Source organism: Gobius niger, assembly GCF_951799975.1.
Source record: "Gobius niger genome assembly, chromosome: 1".
Taxonomy (NCBI): domain Eukaryota; kingdom Metazoa; phylum Chordata; class Actinopteri; order Gobiiformes; family Gobiidae; genus Gobius; species Gobius niger.
In genome coordinates, this window is record NC_136852.1 from 39,053,102 (window position 1) to 39,074,932 (window position 21,831).

General features: G+C 42.3%; 1 protein-coding gene across 2 annotated transcripts; it reads right to left on the reverse strand.

Annotated features, from left to right (window-relative positions):
• Positions 1-341: 341 nt before the first annotated feature.
• LOC306969452 (natterin-3-like) lies at positions 342-20,878 on the reverse strand. 2 transcript variants are annotated; one of them, XM_079565071.1, is made up of 5 exons: positions 20,781-20,878; positions 8,075-8,174; positions 7,449-7,975; positions 6,188-6,488; positions 342-614 (listed from the first exon to the last, which is right to left on the reverse strand). In XM_079565071.1, the coding sequence occupies exons 2-5, from the start codon at positions 8,172-8,174 to the stop codon at positions 355-357; spliced, it is 1,188 nt and encodes a 395-aa protein (XP_079421197.1). In that variant the 5' UTR covers positions 20,781-20,878; the 3' UTR covers positions 342-354. The 2 variants fall into 2 exon arrangements, with proteins under 2 accessions (XP_079421197.1, XP_079421198.1); XM_079565072.1 differs by lacking the exon at positions 20,781-20,878 and adding an exon at positions 13,062-13,133.
• Positions 20,879-21,831: the final 953 nt, after the last annotated feature.

Sequence of the window (21,831 nt, forward strand, 5' to 3'; positions counted from 1 at the left end):
AATATCTATATGGGCCCGATTTACACTTGACTTTATTTGTATGTGATAAATAAGTTCATATTCCACCAGAAAATGGCAAAAAAGAGTGAAAAATTGTGTTTCTCTAAAGATTCTTTTTTCCCCCTCGGCGAAGCCACGCCCCCTTCTATGACGAGATGCCGTCTGTATCTCATAGCGATCCAAATAATGACGCTTCTGAAACCACTCGTGCACCAGTTGTAGCTTTATTGTCACAGATCATTTGGCTCACAGATGTTCAAGTGTCTTGCTCATGGGCGTGGAGTGTGTTGCTCATTGGTCGGTGTCAGGGAGGTGCGGGTTTTGGCTTCAGGATAAGGGCGTTGGGTGCCTGGCTCACGGGCAGGGCTTGGCGTCGGGCACCGGCTCGCAGCGCTCCACCACCGCCCGCACCTCGCCGATGCTGACCCCGTCGTAGGTGCCCGAGATGGACGTCCACTGCGTCTCCCCGTTCCTGTAGGTGCGGCTGAGGCGGGCCGTGTACGGGACGTCGGCCTTGAACCGGCGACCCTCCATCCGCACGCGGCACGAGTGGTTGGGCGGCACCGTCAGCTCCACGGAGACGGAGTGGGAGATGGACTCCACGCGGGTCGTTCCTGCGGAGGAGACGCACAGGCATTATGCGGCGACGGCGTTTGACCTCACGGGAAATGGGATGGAGAAAACATCTGAGAAGAGGTCAAAAGTCAGAGGGACGCGGGTCAAAGGTCAAAACAATATCGGGATGTGACACAGCACCATCAAGCGTTTTGTTGCCGTAAGAAGTGAGTCGACAGAAAAAAGACGCAAAGTAAAGGGCTAGGACTTAACCCCTTAACTCCCACCTGAACCGAGCACATTTTCTCCAGTTTGGCTTTACCCCAGTCCAAAAGCTTCTGGAAAAAAGCTGTGAAAATAGCGACAAAACTGAGACGAAAACAATGATGGAAATGTGACAAAGAAGTGACGAAAAATTGATTCAAAAGTGGCAAAAATGTCACAAGAAATTGACAAAAAATGGAGGAAAAAATGACAAAAAATGGACAAAAAAATGACAAAAATCTGACAAAAATCTGACACAAATTTGACAAAAAAATGACAAAAATTTGATAAAAAATGTACAAAAAATGTACAAATAATTACACAAATGTGACAAAATGTGATACAAATTTGACAAAAAAATGACAAAAATTTGATAAAAAATTTACAAAAAAATGACAAAAATCTGACAAAAATCTGACACAAATTTGACAAAAAAATGACTAAAATTTGATAAAAAATGGACGAAAAAATGCCAAAAATGTGACAAAAAAAGGACACAAAAGCTACAAAAATTAGTTGAATACCCAACAAAAAAACGATGGAAAGAAAATCTAATGACGTGAGGAGAAAGATCCTCTCTGTTCAGGCGGGAGTTAAGAGCTTAAAGGAACAGGCCCCCGTTTTTACATACTGAGATATGTTCTTACCTTCGCTTTGACGAGTTCTTTAGGACCTGTCTGATCTTCCCCCGTGCCTTCAGTCACGTAAACACAGCGCAGACGGCGTTAGCATTTAGCCTCTCCCTCTCTCCTCTATAGCTCCAAAACAGGTCAAGATAGAAGCTACCAAGCTCTTCCACGTTTTCCCTATTTAAATATGGTTACGTGAAGTGTTCCACTACAAAGTATAATTACACAAAATTAAACAATGTGGATTTTCTAAGCGGATAAAAGGGGGAACTATATTGTAAGGCGGAATAATACCAGGAGTAATTTGGCGTCCGCACAGTAAAGTGAGGATTACTGCGCGGATTTCGAACTACTCCTGGTATTATTACACCTTACAATATAGTTCCCCCTTTTATCCGCTTAGAAAATCCACATTGTTTAATTTTGTGTAATTATACTTTGTAGTGGAGCTTGGTAGCTTCTATCTTGACCTGTTTTGGAGCTATAGAGGAGAGAGGGAGAGGCTAAATGCTAACGCCGTCTGCGCTGTGTTTACGTGACTGAAGGCACGGGGGAAGATCAGACAGGTCCTAAAGAACTCGTCAAAGCTCAGGTAAGAACATATCTCAGTGTGTAAAAACGGGGGCCTGTTCCTTTAAGAAAAATAAAGTCATCAGGAGTCCATTATCTCCCAGTGCTGTCATTGTCAGCAGCTGTACCTGACCTGAAGTGTCCAGAAGTACAAGATGTTCAGTGCTGATCACGACATTATGTGCCCCGTCGTGGATTCCAGGGACACAAGTCGGCAGCTCAAGTTTTCTTTTCCTTTTTGCAGAATCGTTCAGTTGAAGCCACGAAGAAGCCTCTCCATGTTTACGCTGCAGTACTGGTGTATTTAAAAGCGTAAACTTTTAGGTTCAAACTTTTATGTTGATTTGGGAGATGTCGGTGTGTATTTACAGATTGGGTAAGCACCGGGTCGTGTTGGATGGACAAAGATTGTATCAGACGAGCTGAACCGTGGACGTTTGGAAGTGGATTTCTTCCTCGCGGATTATGTGGCGCCGCTTCCTCATGAAGAGCCTTGAGAGCAAAGCAGCGACGGCGGGACGGAGACGCTGCTTTGCTCCCCAGACAGGACACCGCTTTCGTCACGCAGCTTCAGCGTTAAAAAAATAAATCTTCTGTAAAAGCACCAAACAGCAGGGGTGGACTGGGACTGAAAAACAGCCCTGGACTCTGACCAGCCTAGCCCAAATTAGCGTAATTGTGACACTTCCACAAATCCATATTATAACCTCTTACCCCCCGCCTTAACCGAATGCATTCTGTCCTCTTTTGGCTGTGTAACACCTCATTTGAAAGCTAAGACCCACAAAACTGACCTTTTTCCTCGTGTTGTTGCTGTGTTGTGTCACATTTTTGTTGAGTTTTTGTCATATTTTTGTTGAATTTTTGTCACATTTTTGTTGAATTTTTGTCACATTTTTGTTGAGTTTTTGTCACATTTTTGTTGAGTTTTTGTCACATTTTTGTTGAGTTTTTGTCATATTTTTGTTGAGTTTTTGTCATATTTTTGTTGAGTTTTTGTCACATTTTTGTTGAGTTTTTGTCACATTTTTGGTGAGTTTTTGTCACATTTTTGTTGAGTTTTTGTCACATTTTTGTTGAGTTTTTGTCACATTTTTGTTGAGTTTTTGTCACATTTTTGTTGAGTTTTTGTCATATTTTTGTTGAGTTTTTGTCATATTTTTGTTGAGTTTTTGTCACATTTTTGTTGAGTTTTTGTCACATTTTTGGTGAGTTTTTGTCACATTTTTGTTGAGTTTTTGTCATATTTTTGTTGAGTTTTTGTCATATTTTTGTTGAGTTTTTGTCACATTTTTGTTGAATTTTTGTCACATTTTTGTCGAATTTTTGTCACATTTTTGTTGAGTTTTTGTTGAATTTTTGTTGAATTTTTGTCACATTTTTGTTGAGTTTTTGTCATATTTTTGTTGAGTTTTTGTCATATTTTTGTTGAGTTTTTGTCATATTTTTGTTGAGTTTTTGTCACATTTTTGTTGAGTTTTTGTCACATTTTTGTTGAGTTTTTGTCATATTTTTGTTGAGTTTTTGTCATATTTTTGTTGAGTTTTTGTCATATTTTTGATGAGTTTTTGTCATATTTTTGATGAGTTTTTGTCACATTTTTGTTGAATTTTTGTCACATTTTTGTCGAATTTTTGTCACATTTTTGTTGAGTTTTTGTTGAATTTTTGTTGAATTTTTGTCACATTTTTGGTGCTTTTTTTCCCCAAGAATCTTTTTGATTAGGGTAAAGCCAAACTGGAGAAAATGGGATCCAATCAGGTTGGAGTTAAGAGGTTAACCTTTTACCCCCCGCCTTAACATTAACGAGTGCATTTTCCCCAGTTCGGCTTTTTATTATTATTTTTTTGACTGGCATCATCAGCAAAAAGAGCGGGAAAGGTGGTCGTAGAAACAGAAGCAAAATCATTCTTATAAATAATAAATAATAATGGTCCCAAAATTGAACCTTGTGGCACACCATGCTCCACGGAATTCCTTTTAGATTCATGTTTTTTATACTGGGCTTTACCCAAATCTAAAAGCTTCTCGACTGGAGATCAACATTGTAACGCCTCATTTGAAAGCTAAGACCTACAAAAGTGATGGAAACTTTTCGTCACGTCGCCACATCATCATTTTTGTTGTGTTTTTTGTCCGTGTTTTTCTCATGTTTTCATCCTCTTTTTCTCGCTATTTTGATGCTTTTCTTTTTAGCTTTTAGATTTGGGTAAAGCTCGGTTGAGGCGGGACCGGTGGCCCTAGAGCCGTTGGCCCTTCTGTGCTCTTCCAGAACGGACATATGGCCAGTCCGCCCCTGTCAAACAGTAGGTTTAGTATCTTTTTACGCTCGTCTCCTGTTTGCTGTTGTTGTTTGGGAGGAGGCGCCGCTGCTTTGGTTTGCGTTGTTGACACATCGTTTTGTGGACAAATGCCACAGTTTTATCCATACGCCTGTGGATCAGTTTCTGTGTTTGAGTGAGCGACTCTGAAAGCCCACACACATGACACCACAGGGGGAGCTGTACAGTCGTATGGCTTTATGTAAATGAGCCCTATTGTCACTCCCAGAGGGGTGAGAACAGCCCAAAGGTTTAGAGGCCGATTCCTCTCTTTGACATATTTCCAGTTCTTAAATTCAACTTAATAGCAGTGCATATGTGACCCTTCAGTGACCCGGCGGCTGCATGGTGGTTAGTATGGCGCCTTTGCTTTCCATCCATGGTCTCTATAAGCTCCAGGATACATTTTTTTCTGGGGTTCTGGCTGGTTTTCTGAATGGTTTGTATGTATAGGACCATCAGCAGTAAAAACCTACCAGAAACCTGAAAAAGAATTGACCCTGGAGCATCCTACAGGCCTGGCATGGAAGGTAAGGACACCAAGCTCACCACCATACGCTCTAATCTAAACTTTTTTTGCATAAAAGTTTCCTCACGAGGGCAATAAAGAGGTCTCGTCCGTATGATGTCATGTCACAGTTTATGTCATCATTATCAAAACACCAAATGACAGTGTTTTATTTTATAAATGATGTTCTGCAGAGAAAATAAATACTGTAAAGACGGACAGTATGTCTAGCACTTCAACAGGTATTTAATCTCTTATTTGCATAATAATATTTCTGAAAATCATCTTGGGGCCAGAGGCTCTGTGCGAGAGGGCTGAGTGTTCGGCGCAGCCCTGTGAGGCAACTCCTGTTGTGACATTGGGCTATTACAAAACCACTGATAGACGTTGCCAACCCCTGCTCTAAACAGTCTGGAGTCAGTTAGTCCTTTTCCACCAAGCCGGTGCTGGTTCTGGGCCAGTTCCAGTTTCAGAACCGGTTCTTTCGTTTTCCACTGAAAAAACGCTGGCTCTTGGTTCCAAAATCTGGTGCCGGTTGGGAACCAGTTAAAAGCTGGTCCAAGAAACGAGCACCAGTGATGTCAGCGGCTGGGGGCGTGGCTCTCTCCTCCAACAAACAATCAATATTAGTTAGTTTGTGCTTAGAACTTCCTGGAGAAGCCAAAACAGTCTCTGTGGAGGAAACTGTTGCTTTGCTTTATGCTCTTTAGCTAAAACAAGAGTTAGAAAGAAGAAATCAAAATGTTAACGGCTGCTGTGACTGAAACATAAACTTATTTTTCTGTATTTTATAACCAGAAGTGGCTGTAGTAAGATGTTACTATCCATGTTTTATGTTGACTTCCCAAAGCGTTGCTATGACAATAGGCACAGCTCTCATTTTGGTGGAAAACCAAGTCAGTATGGAACCAACCCGGCACCAGAACCAGCTCCTCGGTGGAAAAGCCCTAAGTGTAGCTTAGAATCCTACTGTGGTAACCACGGTAACAGTCAAAATGCTGAGCTTCGTACTTGGTTTATGGTTAATATCTCTGTAATGGCTGGACTTTTCCACATGAAACAAAAAGTCTCCCAAATTCTGCGTCTTCTCTCTCAGCACAGATGAACTGAGGTCATAAAGTCCAAAAGTGGAGACAATACTCCAAACTACGAAAGAAATTCTTTATAAAATCTTCACATTCTCTAACTTGAACTACTACCTTTATTTTTATTTATTTATTTAACCTTTATTTATCCAGGATAAACTGAGTGAGATTAAAAATCTCTTTTTGAAGAGCGTCCTGGCCAGGCTGCAGAGGAACACCTTCACACAAACCACACGATCTCCTTCTCTCCTGTACCTCTGTCGAACTGGAGCGTCTTCTCCCCGCCCAGCTCCACTCCGCCCTCGCCGATGAAGGGGATCTTGGCGGTGATGCTGCCGGTGATGCCCAGCATGGTGCCGCGGCCGATGTTCCAGGTGGTCTCCAGCTCGGACGTCTTGCTGAGCGTCACCGTCTTGGACACGCTCTGGCACTCGTTGTTGGTGACGCCGGAGATCTGCATGGTCTCCGGGGGGTACTGGAACAGCTCCGCCTCGTCGATGGCGTACTTCACGTCGCTGATGTGCTGCGTGTAGGCGTCTCTGTTGATGGTCAGCACCTTGAACGGGGAACGAGGGGCTCAGATGTTTACTGAGACCAACACACGCTGCAAGTTTTCACAAAACAAAAACGGCCAAATGGATGAAATGTTTCTAAATAAAGGACAGAGCCAGGTTTAAATATGTGGTTTGATCAGAGGGATTTTGGATCTTGTTTAGTTTTTGAATAAACTTGGTGAAATTTACACAGAATAAACTAGTTCGACTCAAAGAGGGTGAATCAAAACAACTGGACTTACTTTTATAAAAGCGCTGACAGTTTTGAGTGGATGTCCGTGGTGACCACACCCACCAGATATAGACACGGTGAGTGTGGACAGTGACACACACCAACTGTCAGCTCTTCTTTAAAAGTCCAGTTGTTTTGATTCACCCTTTTTTGAGTCTAGTTAACTCCCTGGAGGACTGAGAAACTACATTGTTTTTAACAAACTAGGTAAGTTATTAGTGAAAAACTTTGGCCTTGAGTTTTGGGTTCAAAGTTCAATAAATCAGGCAACAATTAGGTTTGAAAAATAGGTCTTAGGTCCAAGACTGCCACATCTGGAGTCTGAAGGAGCTACGAAAGTGCAGTGAAATGAATGTAAATGCCTCTTCTGAGCCTCTTCACACGAGTACATTTGTTATCCAATGGTGCCTTTAAATTGAGCCGTCTATACCCGTACAAATGAACAGGAAAGCTGGCGCAATACTTAAGTATGGCATGGAATGGACGGCACAGTAGTACAGCGGTCACTGCTCATGCTACACAGCAAGAAGGTCCCGGGTTCGATTCCCACCTGGACGGGGCCTTTCTGTGTGGAGTTTTTCTAACACGGCTTTGACCTAATCACCTAAATGTGGACAACAGCTGAAAACATCTGGATCGTTCAGAATTTGCGATGTTTGAGCTAGCAGCTATGGGGGGAAAACACTGAGCTGCTTGTTTTACACATTACGGTAATGAGAGCGTTTCTCACCTGGTATTTCTTGTACCAGTACTCATCGCCCTCCCAGGGTAAGAAGAAGGCTTCGAACTGCGGCACCACTTTCCCCAGGCCGTACTTGTTCTTGCCCACGTAGATGCCGGCGTCGCCGCAGGTCCGGACCGAGTCCTTGGGCACGCCGCCGTACGACTCGTCCCTCCACTCCAGGAACTCGAAGTTGTCCTTGTTGGTGAGGATGCGGAACTCGGGGGCGTAGTACTCGCGGTCGCCGTACGGGTAGCGGCAGTGGGGGCCCAGGGCGGGGTTGTAGAAGCCCGCCTGGCACTGGTGCTGGCACACGTAGTCGGTGCGCTCCGCGTAGCCGTTGTAGATGGACACGGCGCCGTCGGGGATCGAGCCGGCGAACTCCTTCCACTCCAGGTTGACGTTGTCCCCGAACAGGAAGTCGTCGGGCAGGATCTGGTCGGTGTTCAGGGCCGGGGGGGTCAGCGCCTCGGGGAGGGAGGGGCTCTGGGGCAGGTCAGGGACACGCCCCTCCAGCGCCGGGTTCAGCAGAGACGCTGTGGGGGAGGAGTCAAAGCCACAACACGTTTAATTTAAAAACGTAAAAACAAAATCTGAACCAATGAACGACCTCTGTGGCCTCTGCAGTTCCTCACCTCTCCTGACGGGGGCGCTCCTCCTCACGATGATGTCCTGGACTCTGGCGGAGCTCAGGGCCAAAGCGGCCAGCAGCAGGAGCCCAGTGCAGCAACGCATCTGAGAGACGGCAACAACAGGCACACGTTACCATGGAAACAGGGTCAGAAACACACCCGAATGAAGTGGAGGTCGACACAATTGAACCTCCTAAATCTTGCACCTTCAAAAAGATACACGCCTCATATTTGACTCACTTAATATTTGGTTTATTGACATCAGCTGTGCCAAGTTTGAAGAAGATAATAAGAAGTAGAAGTGTTGTCGGCCATAGTGGGCCATAGTGTCTGTTACGGGAGTTAGGGCGGGGCCACATCAGGTGGTGCACGGTTACACCAGGCTAATGTTTGGAGACCAGTGTGAACTGTAACTCCACTGTGATATATGTTGTTTTTTCAGCAGGAGATTCAGATAAAGTTGCATTTTTGCTGTTTATCGATCCAGAAGTTATGGAAGCCCGTTTCCGCCATGTTAAAAAATAAAACGGGAAGTCGAAATTACGAGATTTAAACTCGTCATTTTGTGTTTAAAACACAAAATTACGAGTTTAAATCTCAAAATTACGACTTTTAAAACTCAGAATTTTGAGATTTAAACTCGGAATTTCGAGTTTTTCAGATTTGTGATCATAGACGTGGGTACGGCGGGGACAGCAGAACCACTGGTGCAAATGTAAACAATCATGGAGGATTAGCTTCATCGTGTTGTGAACCGGAGCTACAGCAACTCTGGGACTTTTACAAAGACACACAGAAGTGTTTATTTTACCTCAACACCCAGGATTAAAAGCAGTGACAAGAAAAGTTATTAAAAATGACTGTATCCACGATAGGAATGTATTTAGACCTTGATGATGCAGGGCATTCCCAAAGCTAATGCTACGATCGTAGCATCATGAACTTCGGATGATCATGATCATGTGAAAATGCATGAATAAAGTCAATAAACCCACGTCTACATAAAGCATCACCTTAACAACGATCACACACTGAGCCGGGCAGGTTGATTTTGCAGTTTATTACTCACACTTCATGTACAATTGGCCGTAGCCGATTGCTTAGCACTCGGAGCTAACTAGCTTCTTAGCAGCTCTAGCATCAGCTCCAATAATGGATCTTGTGGAATTAAGTATTATACACTAAAAACGTCAATAAAGCCGTAACCACATAATGCAGCCTTGAAGATTATCACACACTGGGTCAGGATTGATGAATTGGTGGTTGATTGCAGACTTTTTTTTATCAACAATGAGCTGGATTGCACATGTATGCTAACCGGGCAAACTAGCCATTGTCCACCGGCATCGCCCTTTTATCAAACGGGGAGACCATAGGCAGGGGGTACCCAGAGGACATGGCAGAGGCAAAGAGGCACAAGTTTGCCCCAAAATGGCAGTTGTTTTTCAGGCATGATACGATTCCAAGATACGGCTCTGCCAGATCAAGTTCCACAGTTCAGACGCATCAGACAGGAAAGAGAACGGCAACAACATCCGGATTATCAAAATAAAATAGGGCTGACGTTTATGATTACGGATCTTAAATCTCGGAATTCCGAGTTGTAAAAGTCGTAATTTCAAGTTTAAATCTCAAAATTATGAGTTTTAAAACTCATAAAACTCAAAATTATGAGTTTTAAAACTCATAATTTTGAGTTTTAAACTCGTAATTTCGAGATTTAAACTCGTAGTATGAGTTTAAAAGTTGTAATTTCGAGATTTAAAGTCAAAAAGTCATTTAAAGTGTTTTAAACACAAAATTATGACTTTACATCTCGTAATTTCGACTTCCCGTTGGGCTTTTTTTTTTTTAACATGGCGGAAACGGGCTTCCATAAGAAGTAGCTTGTTAATTCTTTATTCTTTTATTTTGGATAGCCCCTTGAGGTGTGCCATCTCATTTTCGAGGGGATCCTTTCAATCACTGATTGAAAATAATAAAAGCCACACATGCACAAGGCATGACAGCACACGACAACACATGACAACATACGACAACACATGACAACATACGACAACACATGACAACATACGACAACACATGACAACATACGACAACACATGACAACATACGACAACACATGACAACATACGACAACACATGACAACATACGACAACACATGACAACATACGACAACACATGACAACACATGACAACATACGACAACACAACACATGTAAAAAGAAAGATAATACAAAACAAGACCAAACTCAACAAGACAACAAGTCTGCTCCCCCATATTACCCACCACCTCCCCAAATTATGCATTACATGGATTACATTGATTACATTGACAAAAATAAAGAAATCTAATTCTAATTCTAATGGGCCTATAATTTACATCATTACAATCAGAGAAGTGAAGAGAAGTCCTCTAGAAACAGGTACATGGTGTCTTTAAATATAACAATAGTGCCCGTCTAAAGAAATGCATAGATGTGATAGATTTCAGTGACAGTGGGAGGTTATTCCAGTCCGTGGGTGCTTTATGACAAAATGCTCTACGCCCAGTTTCCCGATGAGTTCTTGGTGTGTTAAAAAATGGATGTAACAAGTGTGGTATGGGACAGGCTGATGTGTGTCTGACAAAGTGTTGTTGGAGATACGGGGGGCATTTGTTGGCATAATTAATACAATAAAAAATAAACATATACCAGTGATACAATCAATCATTAATGCATGTGATGTCACACTTTGAATCCGCAGAAATATCATATTGTAACCAAACGTGTCACAAAAAGAGTGAAACTGCTTTAAATGAATTTGCCCAATATTTGATTAGTTATACCAGTGAATATATCGTTATTAGGATTCCTCCTTTACATTGTGATACAGGTCATGTCTCCCAAATGAAGGTTACTGTACTAGAGAAGTTTTCTATTTACAAATGAGACAATTATTTCATGTCACCCAGGAACCCCCACGCCGCTGTGTGCAGGACCACGGCTGAAATCTAAACGTGGATTTGGGACCAATCACAGAACGAGGAGGGACGGCGAGACGAGGGCGAGCTGTTCCACATACGGAAGCTTGTGATTTGTTTGCAGATAAAAATAAAAGTCTTTTATAGATCCAACATGACAACGATCAAGCTTTTGGCCGTGTTCTAAAAAGTTTAGCTTGAAAGTTTACTGCAGGTCCGTCATACGTCATGCGATGATACGATTGGCTGTGGCGACTGCAGACACATATGAGAGACATTCAGCACAATAAACGGCTATGGGCGATCGTAAACCACACCTCTGCTACCAGAAAATGAGCTGGTGGTCCTCAGACTAAATGGCGATAGAGGAATACGGAGAAAAACACAGAGAATTCCGCACTGTGAGTGACATTTTTGGAGCCGTTCGCTGGTAAATGGTCTGATGTTTGACATTTGACAACAGAAAGACACAAACCCCTCATGTCTCCTCTCATGTCAAGATTCTATGTTCCTAATGTCATTGTCCAGGGGCGGACTGGCCATATGTCCATTCTGGAGGAGCACAGAAGGGCCACTGGCTCTAGGGCCACCGGGCTGGCCTCTCACTTTACCTCACCCTTACCCCCGGGTGAAACCGAGCTTTACCCAAATCTAAAAGCTCAACCTCTTAACTCCCGCCTGAACCGAGAGGATCTTTTTCCTCACGTCATCAGATTTTTTTTCCATCATTTTTTTGTTGGATATTCAACTCATTTTTGGAACTTTTTAGTCATTTTTTAGTCATTTTTTTGTAATTTTTTTTGTCAAATTATTTTCAATTTTTTTGTCATTTTTTGTCACATTTCTGTCATTTTTTCGTCCATTTTTCGTCAATTTCTTGTGACATTTTTGCCACTTTTTCATCAATGTTTTCTCACTTTTTTGTCACATTTCCATCATTGTTTTCGTCTCAGTTTTGTTGCTTTTTTCCACTGCTTTTTTCCAGAAGCTTTTGGACTGGGCTAAGGCCAAACTGGAGAAAATGTGCTCTGTTCAGGTGGGAGTTAAGAAAAGCATCCAAAAACAAAAATGCGCTGGATAAGCGACAAAAAAGTGACAAAAACACAACAAAATGTGACGAAAACGTGACGACAAAGCAGTGAAAAAAGCGATGAAACCCCCCCCCCAGAAAAACAAGAGACGAAAACACGCCAAAAAGTCACAAAAAAGTAATGAAAAAGCAACAAAAAAAGACAAAAATGCAGCGATCACTTTTCTAGACTTTATCTTTCAAATGAGGTGTTACAGTGTTGCTCTCCAGTCAAGAAGCCTTTAGATTTGGGTAAAGCCGAACTGGAGAAAATGCTCTCGGTTAAGGCGGGGGGGGGGGTAAGAGGTTAACATACGTATTATCTGGAAGTGTCATATATACGCTGATTTGGGCCAGGCTGACCAGAGTCCAGGGCTGGTTTTCAGTCCCAGTCCAGCCCCTGCCATTGTCTGTGACTACAGCTATGGAGGACCGTGGCTGCCAAAACAATAAATATATACAGAAATAAATAAATAAATAAATAATAATACATTTAAAAAAGATAAAATTGGCAAAGAAATGCATGCAATTATGAGAATAAGTGCATTTATTTCTGTATTTATTTATTTATAGATTCATTTATTTAATTGTGTATTTATTTATACATTTATTTCTACATTTCTCTATTTATTTCTCTATTTCTGTATTTATTTCTGTATTTATTTATTTATTTATTTATTTATTTATTTCTGTATATATTTATTGTTTTGGCAGCCACGGTCCTCCATATACAGCCTCCCTTTTTACTCACTGACAACAATCTGTCGAGGAGTTGTTCTAGATCCAACACGGACTCAGAGTCAGGTAAACAAGCGGCACAGGCAAATCTGCTCACCCGTAAGAGCTGCCGAGATGTACTTTTATGTTTTTTTTTTTCATACCCTGACTATTTGCTGGACTATTGGCTCACTTGCCTGTCCCATAGCTCCTACCGTCCCACGAAGCGTGTACTCACCTTGAAGCCGCGGCGGTTCCTCTGACTCCACCGTCTCCGTGGGTTTTATAGGATCCTGTTTATGACGCTGTAAAGTCCATCGTGTCACAGGGGAAACTCTCTGTGCACATTCATGATCACACAGTTAGACAAAGCTGAAAGAGTTGTAGTAAGTGGTCAAGACAGGGGTTCACAAAGCGGGGCCGGGGATAAACGAATACATTTAAACGTGCATGAATCCTATCGGTTAAAGGAATTGAATATGGGACGACAGGATTGTTCAAAAAGAAGAAATAAAGAAGTCTAAATGAAAGACGTCTCCATCAGAATCCTCTTTTCCCACTTGAGCCGCAGTATTTTATTAAGCACAATGTGATGCTGTTCCCCCAGGCATCCACAAGGGGGAGACATTTTCTACTTCCATACTGCTGCACCTCTTGTCCCGGCAGGAGGCAGGACAAATCAGCCCTCACATGCAGAGCCGTGGGAAGATATTTTAGTTAGGGGGCGCCGAGGGACAAAATTTACCCCCAAAATACTTTTTCTGTGCTTAAATCCTATTTATGAACCTCTTAACTCCCGCCTGAACCGAGAGCATTTTCTCCAGTTCAGCTTTACCCAAATCCTGTAGGCCAGTGGAACGCCTCATTTGAAAGACCTACAAAACTAAGTGGATCTTTTTCCTCACGTCAGATTTTTTTTCATCACTTTTTTTGTTGGGCAGTCGTCTCATTTTTGTCAAATTTTCGTGACTTTTTTGTCACTTTTTCGTCAAATTATTCGCATTTTTTGGTCAAATTCTTATCACTTTTTGTCCATTTTTTCTCCATTTTTCATCAATTTTTTCTCAATTTTTCCTCAATTTTTCCTCAATTTTTTTTCCATTTTTTCTCAATTTTTTCTCAATTTTTCCTCAATTTTTTCTCAATTTTTCGTCAATTTTTCGTCAATTTTTTACCAATTTTTTATCAATTTTTCCTCAATTTTTTATCAATTTTTCCTCCATTTTTTCTAAATTTTTCCTCCATTTTTATCAATTTTTCCTCAATTTTTTCCTCCATTTTTCGTCACATTTTTCTCACTTTTTTGTCAAATATTTGTCCATTTTCGACATTTTTTTGTACATTTTTTGTCACTTTTTCGTCAAATTATTCACATTTTTTTGTCAAGTTCTTATCACTTTTTTTGTCAAATTATTGTCCATTTTTGTCATTTTTTTGGTCATATTTTCGTCCTTGTTTTCGTCTCAGTTTTGTTGCTATTTTCACACCTTTTTTCCAGAAGCTTTTGGACTGGGGGTGAAGCTGGAGAAAATGTGCTCGGTTCAGGTGGGAGTTAAGGGGTTAATATTGCCTGCAGTTCCCAAACTCTCCACCAGGGGGTGCTGCAGCGCCCTCAGCACCCTGGGTTCCCACAGCCTTGCTCACATGTTTTCTCTCCCTCGTCTCTCGCTTCTCTGCTCATGGCAACTCTATCTGAAACCTCACTGTTTTACCTTTTGTTCGGTGTTGTGATATTTGTATTTGCTGTGTGTGTTTATGTTCATATGGGAAAAAAACAAACTGTTTTCCTTATTTTGAGTAAAGGGGAAGAAGAGAAACGGCTCTGGAAGAGTCTGAGCCCCATTAGAGCCTCAATAAAACATGAGCCTCCATTTATCTGGACGCAGGAGCAGGACTGGGCCGGGCCGAGGACAGCACCTGCAGGTCAATGTACAACAAACCAAAGGAGCAGAATAAAGGAGCGAGGGGGCGGTGCTGGACGACGGCAGCGGTGGGTAAATGGTCAAACAACAATGGAGATTTCAACACAGTCAAATCGGCCCACACTGCCCACCAGGGGCGGACTGGCCATATGTCCATTCTGGAGGAGCACAGAGGGGCCACCGGCTCTCGGGCCACCGGTCTGGCCTCTCACTTTACCCTACCCTTACCCCCGGGCGAAACCGAGCTTTACCCAAATCTAAAAGCCTGACCTCTTAACTCCCGCCTGAACCGAGAGGATCTTTTTCCTCACGTCATCAGATGTTTTTTCCATCATTTTTTTGTTGGATATTCAACTCATTTTTGGAACTTTTTAGTCATTTTTTAGTCATTTTTGGTCACATTTTTGTCATTTTTTTGTCTAATTTTTGTCATTTTTTGGTCAAATTTGTATCATTTTTTGGTCATTTTTTGTCATTTTTTGTCATTTTTTGTCATTTTTTGTCATTTTTTGTCATTTTTTGGTCATTTTTGGTCATTTTTTGTCATTTTTTGTCATTTTTTTTGTCATTGTTTGGTCATTTTTTGTCATTTTTTTGCCACTTTTTTCTAAATTTTTCGCCACTTTTTTGTCACATTTTTTGTCATTTTTTGGTCTAATTTTTGTCATTTTTTTGTCAAATTTTTATCAAATTTTCGTCATTTGTTTGTCACTTTTTTGTCATTTCTTTTGTCATTTTTGTGACATTTTTGCCACTTTTTCCTCAATTTTTCATCATTGTTTTCGTCCCAGTTTTGTCGCTATTTTCACATCTTTTTTTCCAGAAGCTTTTGGACTGGGGTAAAGTCAAACTGGAGAAAATGTGCTCGGTTCAGGCGGGAGTTAAGGGGTTAAAAGAAAAGCATCCAAAAACAAAAAATGCGCTGGAAAAGCAACAAAAAAGTGACAAAAACACAACAAAATGTGACGAAAACGTGACAAAGCAATGAAAACAGCAATGAAAAAACAACAATAATATGAAAAAAAAAGCGGAAAAACAAGAGACGAAAACACAACGAAAAAGTGACAAAAATGTGACGAAAACACGCCAAAAAGCCACACAAAAAAAATAATGAAAAAGCAACAAAAACATGACAAAAATGCAGCGACAACGTGACAAAAAGTTACCATCACTTTTCTAGATTTTTGCTTTCAAATGAGGCGTTACAGTGTTACTCTCCAGTCAAAAAGCCTTTAGATTTGGGCAAAGCCGAACTGGAGAAAATGCTCTCGGTTAAGGCGGGGGGTAACTGGAACTCACTCCCCATCCACGTCAGAAACTCAGACTCCCTCCTGAATGTAAGTCAAGCTACTGTAAAGTCTGCTATATGCTTCTAAAACTCCATCATGGCACTCAGTTATTACATTTCAGCTTCATCAGCAACAAGATGCAAATCTGCGAGAGGCTAAGAGGCATTTGATGGAGTCGACAGGAGAGTTCCAGATCTTTCAGAGTCCGTGCACGATCGTTGAAACCAGGGATTGGAGAAAACCCACAGGAAACAATGACATGGGGCTAAATCAGGCAAGTACACAGGCCAGTTTACGTCCCCTCTCAAAAAAATCCACTGAAATCCCGGCAGTCGCGCTGACACCAGAGTCTTTGAGGTGTTTTCGCGGCTTTTGTACTTTCTGACCCTGAGCCGACGTCCTGACCCATCGCTTCATGCAAACGCCCTGACACTATGCTAATGAGCCACATGCTAATCCAGCCATGAATATTCACGGGGCTGGAAGAGCACACAGGACGACGGCCACAGCGGAGGATCGGAGACGTGTCCAAACTTACACTGAGAACCTCTAGACAATACATTTCCATATGTTCATGCTTTTGAAGTTATTTTCCCCTACAGTATTTACACAGATTTGAAGGTATTTTCTACAGCAAATACTACTTTCACTTCAGTAATAATCTGTTTACTTAATAATTTTTTTCTTTTACTTGAGTAATATCAGACGTGTCTGTACTTTTACTCATAGCCTTTAACAATGTCCTGGAGCATAGACTAAACTGCTCTACAAAAAAAGAAAACAAATAGACGGGAGAAAAATGAAAATGAAAATAAAATAAAACACAGGGAACAGAACAAAATCCCCCCCCCCCCCCAAAAAAAAAGTCACAAAACAGTAAAGTAGAGAGGGTCAAAAAAGAGAGAAATAGAGAATAATGACACAAACAAGAAAAAAAAAATGTATTGGGGGAAAGAGAAAGATCACAAATGTAAAAGACACAACAAAACAAAAAAGGATAAAAAAAAATCATGCAAGTCAGTCACAATAGAAAAGAAAAGTAAAATAGATAAAAACAAACATTGATAACAAAAAATGGGAGAATACAGAACACAACAAGAAAACAAGAAAATCTGTAAAAAAAAATACAAAAAATGAAGGAAAGCAAGACAGATATGCCGTAAAATTACAATAGAAAAATTGAAGTAAAGAAAAATTACAGATAAAGTAAACTAAAAGCCTTGATAATGGCCTGTTGGTCACACTGTGGCGCCCCCTACAGGCCGTCAGTGCGGTGTGGGGTCAGTGTTCTGGGTAAAAGCCTTGATAATGGCCTGTTCCTCACACTGTGGCGCCCCCTACAGGCCGTCAGTGCGGTGTGGGGTCAGTGTTCTGGGTAAAAGCCTTGATAATGGCCTGTTCCTCACACTGTGGCGCCCCCTACAGGCCGTCAGTGCGGTGTGGGGTCAGTGTTCTGGGTAAAAGCCTTGATAATGGCCTGTTCCTCACACTGTGGCGCCCCCTACAGGCCGTCAGTGTGGTGTGGGGTCAGTGTTCTGGGTAAAAGCCTTGATAATGGCCTGTTCCTCACACTGTGGCGCCCCCTACAGGCCGTCAGTGTGGTGTGGGGTCAGTGTTCTGAGTAAAAGCCTTGATAATGGCCTGTTGGTCACACTGTGGCGCCCCCTACAGGCCGTCAGTGCGGTGTGGGGTCAGTGTTCTGAGTAAAAGCCTTGATAATGGCCTGTTGGTCACACTGTGGCGCCCCCTACAGGCCGTCAGTGCGGTGTGGGGTCAGTGTTCTGAGTAAAAGCCTTGATAATGGCCTGTTGGTCACACTGTGGCGCCCCCTACAGGCCGTCAGTGTGGTGTGGGGTCAGTGCTCTGGGTAAAAGCCTTGATAATGGCCTGTTGGTCACACTGTGGCGCCCCCTACAGGCCGTCAGTGCGGTGTGGGGTCAGTGTTCTGAGTAAAAGCCTTGATAATGGCCTGTTGGTCACACTGTGGCGCCCCCTACAGGCCGTCAGTGCGGTGTGGGGTCAGTGTTCTGAGTAAAAGCCTTGATAATGGCCTGTTGGTCACACTGTGGCGCCCCCTACAGGCCGTCAGTGCAGTGTGGGGTCAGTGTTCTGAGTAAAAGCCTTGATAATGGCCTGTTCGTCACACTCCAGTGCTCTCGCTCTTGGTCACTCAGATAAAAACGTCTAAAAACAGCCCGAACCATCAGCGAAACACCGGCGTTTTATTATTCAACATGTGAGGCATCGCACGGCCGCGGAGAGCCGAGGAAGAGGAGGAAGGTCGCCACATTTCATCAGGAGTTTGGGCTTTAGGGCTCAGTGATGGAGACGTTTAGTCTCCAACACAAACGAGCTGCAGCACAGTGGGATGTCACAAGGACAACAGGGAGGATAACCACTCTGCCACAGGAACACAAGGACAACTACACTCAGACTAAAGTAGAGACAAATAAAGAAATCACAAGGAATGGAGAGAAAATTCGAAAAGAGAGAAAAAAATACAACCAAAAACAGAAAACATGAAGAAAAAAAGAGATAAAAGTGAAACAAATGCAAAAGACTAAAACATTAGATATAAAGAAAACAAAAAATGAGGGTTTTTTTGCATTTATAGAAAAAATACCAAAAAAATCAAGAAAAAATGACGAAAGAGTGGAAAAAAGAAATACAAAACCAAGATACATTTCTGTCTCCGTCCGTCCCTATACAAGCAGCAAACATTAGCATAACTACAAAACGATTATGGCTGTGGCCTCACACCGATCCTCCTTTAAAGGAATGGTTCACTGTTTTTCCAGACTGAGATATGTTCTTACCTGAGCTTAGACGAGTTGATACGTACCTGTCTGCTCCACCACCGCCCCCTCCCCTCACCTGGCCACGCCCCTCACTCCCTTCCACACTGTTTAGACCACACACTGCTTTGACTGCATTCAATGAGCTACAGAAATCTCATTCATCTTGTCTAAAACACAAATTCATCCACATAAACAAGATATGTTCAAGTAAATATTTTGAGATCTAGAACTAAGTTTACTGCGCCGTTCTTTTCCCCCGCAGCCCCTGAACGCCTCAGCCTCTCCTCCGGTGCTGCTTTGCTTTGTGAGGGAGAAAAAAGTAGGAAAAAGACCTGAGGCTCCTGCAGATGTTGGATTAATAAACATGTGGATTTCAGCTGCATCAGAGCAGGTCGCTCACATGTTTGTCAGTCCACCATCTTTTTGTAAATTTCTGCCATAATGCTAAAGCGTTAGCCGCTAACTGTTGCTCCGTCTTCTGCTTCGAACATGTGCGATCTCTCTCACGTGTTTGTGTTTACATGGTGCTAATCGTTTTACCCAGCTGTCCTTAGTTTGACCATTTTTGTTCATAGTTTCACTTCCTGATTGGACACTGACAGGAAGAGACACAGATAGAGGCAAACTATTTTAAACTGTTGCCGTGCCGACCATGTCAAACACAACAACTACAAAAGGCAAAACACAAAACAAGACACGGTTTCACCAAGAGAGAGTAATATTGTAAAACTGTAGCATGTTTGTGCATAAGAGTCGTCCTGGCTGTTTGTCTCCAGAAGAACCCGCTCAGCCAAGAACTTTGTGAATGTCAAAAATCTTCCGAAGAATGCCTTAACCTCTTAACTCCCGCCTGAACCGAGACGATTTTTCCTCACGTCATCAGATTTTTTTTCCATCATTTTTTTGTTGGGCGTTCAACTCATTTTTGTAACTTTTTTGTCATTTTTTTGTAATTTCTTGTCACATTTTTGTCATTTTTTTGTCAAATTTTTTCTTCCATTTTTGGAAAATTTCTTGTGACATTTTTGTGACATTTTTGCCACTTTTTCATCAATTTTTTGTCACTTTCTTGTCAATGTTTTTTTTCCATCATTGTTTTCATCAACGTTTTGTGTTTTTTTTGTAATTTTTTTTGTCACATTTCTGTCATTATTTTTGTCACATTTTTGTCATGTTTTGGTCACATTTTTATCACATTTTTGTCATTTTTTTTGTCACATTTCTGTCATTATTTTTGTCACATTTTTGTCATGTTTTGGTCACATTTTTATCACATTTTTGTCATTTTTTTTGTCACATTTCTGTCATTTTTTTTGTCACATTTCTGTCATTTTTTTTGTCACATTTCTGTCATTTTTTTTGTCACATTTCTGTCATTATTTTTGTCACATTTTTGTCATATTTTGGTCCAATTTTTATCACATTTTGTCACATTTTTGTCTTTTTTTTGGTCACATTTTTTCTTCCATTTTTGGTCAATTTCTTGTGACATTTTTGTGACATTTTTGGCACTTTTTCATCCATTTTTCGTCACTTTCTTGTCACATTTCCATAATTTTTTTCATCTCAGTGTTGTTGCTATTTCCACAGCTTTTTTCCTGAAGCTTTTGGACTGGGGTAAAGCCAAACTGGAGAAAATGTGCTCGGTTCAGGTGGGAGTTAAGGCCTTAAAGGGACTATTAAGAACCCACTTGTGCAGAAGAACTTTTAATGAATGAGGGCCATCGTTTGATTCAACAAAATAAACAAACCCGAGCGAGAGAAGTCCGTTTGACCTCAGAGCGAAGACGCCTGAGGCTCATTAACATTCCCTTTCTCCGTGACCTCTGCTCCGCCAGCTGCTGCACGGGCTAACCACTCTGCCACGCCGACAGGAGCGTAGCCACTCCACCGCGGCGGCACAGGGAGAACCACTCTGCCGCTGTGCAGGGGGGGGGGAGTGCATTACCGTCTGTTCACGCTCCGTTCGCTCTCGACAAGAATCTCCACAACCTCTGCCTTTGAATAATTCAGCCGCTAAAACCTGCCCCTCCGACGTCCGCCGCGGTGGAGTACGGCGGCTCGGAGGGACAAAACACTCGGGCCAGCGACGCTCACTGACCGGGGGGGGGGGGCGGATCTCTGGGATCTGGCATTTTTTAAATCTCACTTCTTCCTGATTTTAAGCCGTGAGAGTCGGAGGAAGTCGTGTGCAAAGTCTTCGCCCCAGCTCGTTCCTAACTCCCACAATACCTCCTGTTGATCCAGATTATTCATGAGGACACGGACTGTGGTGTACTGGGAGCAAAAGACAAACCAAATATTCCCTTTACGATGTTTATTTGATGACGTTTTGTCAACTCTCTGATTCTGTAATCCAAATATGGTCATTTCCTTTGTGGGAGACAGCACGGGGCAGGGCCATGGGAAGATATATTGGCTTGGGGGTGCTGAGAGACAACATTGTCCCCAAAAACGCTATTCTTATGTATTTAATATTGCCTGTAAGTTTCAAGTTTCAAGTTTAATGGTTTTGTATAGCCAAATATCACAACAGAAGTCGCCTCACAGCTGCACCAAACATTAAGGCAATAAAACAGAGAAACAAATATGACAATGTAAAGTTCAGGTGAATCCAGGCAAATATAATGTCCAACAGGAGGTAGCGACGAGCCGCGTGGGCGTCCCCCGTCCTTAGACTCTCCAGCACGGCAAGGAAAAACTCAAAAACCCGGCAGGAGAAAAGAGAAACCTTGGGGACAACCACAGAAGGAGAGATCCACTCCCATGGACGGACAGGCTATAGAGACCCAGGGCCGAAGGATCCCTCAGCAGACGGGCCAAGATCACAGACCGTCCAGTCCTCAGATTCCAGAATGCAGGTTCCTCCGTTCACCCAGGTTCCTCCGTTCGATCGAGACAGGCACTCCCGAGGGGGGGGGCAGGAGACACCATGTGAATAGTGATGAACAGACTACAGATAAATTAAATATTGTATCATAATAAGACAAAGTCTGCAG

Excerpts from the sequence above, each read along its gene's own strand:
- LOC306969452 (XM_079565071.1), bottom strand. The coding sequence starts at position 8,174 with ATGCGTTGCTGCACTGGGCTCCTGCTGCTGGCCGCTTTGGCCCTGAGC. Across the intron at positions 7,976-8,074 it reads GAGCGCCCCCGTCAGGAGAG|CGTCTCTGCTGAACCCGGCG; the intron begins GTGAGGAACTGC and ends CCTCCCCCACAG. Across the intron at positions 615-6,187 it reads GACGCTCCAGTTCGACAGAG|GAACGACCCGCGTGGAGTCC; the intron begins GTACAGGAGAGA and ends TCTCCTCCGCAG.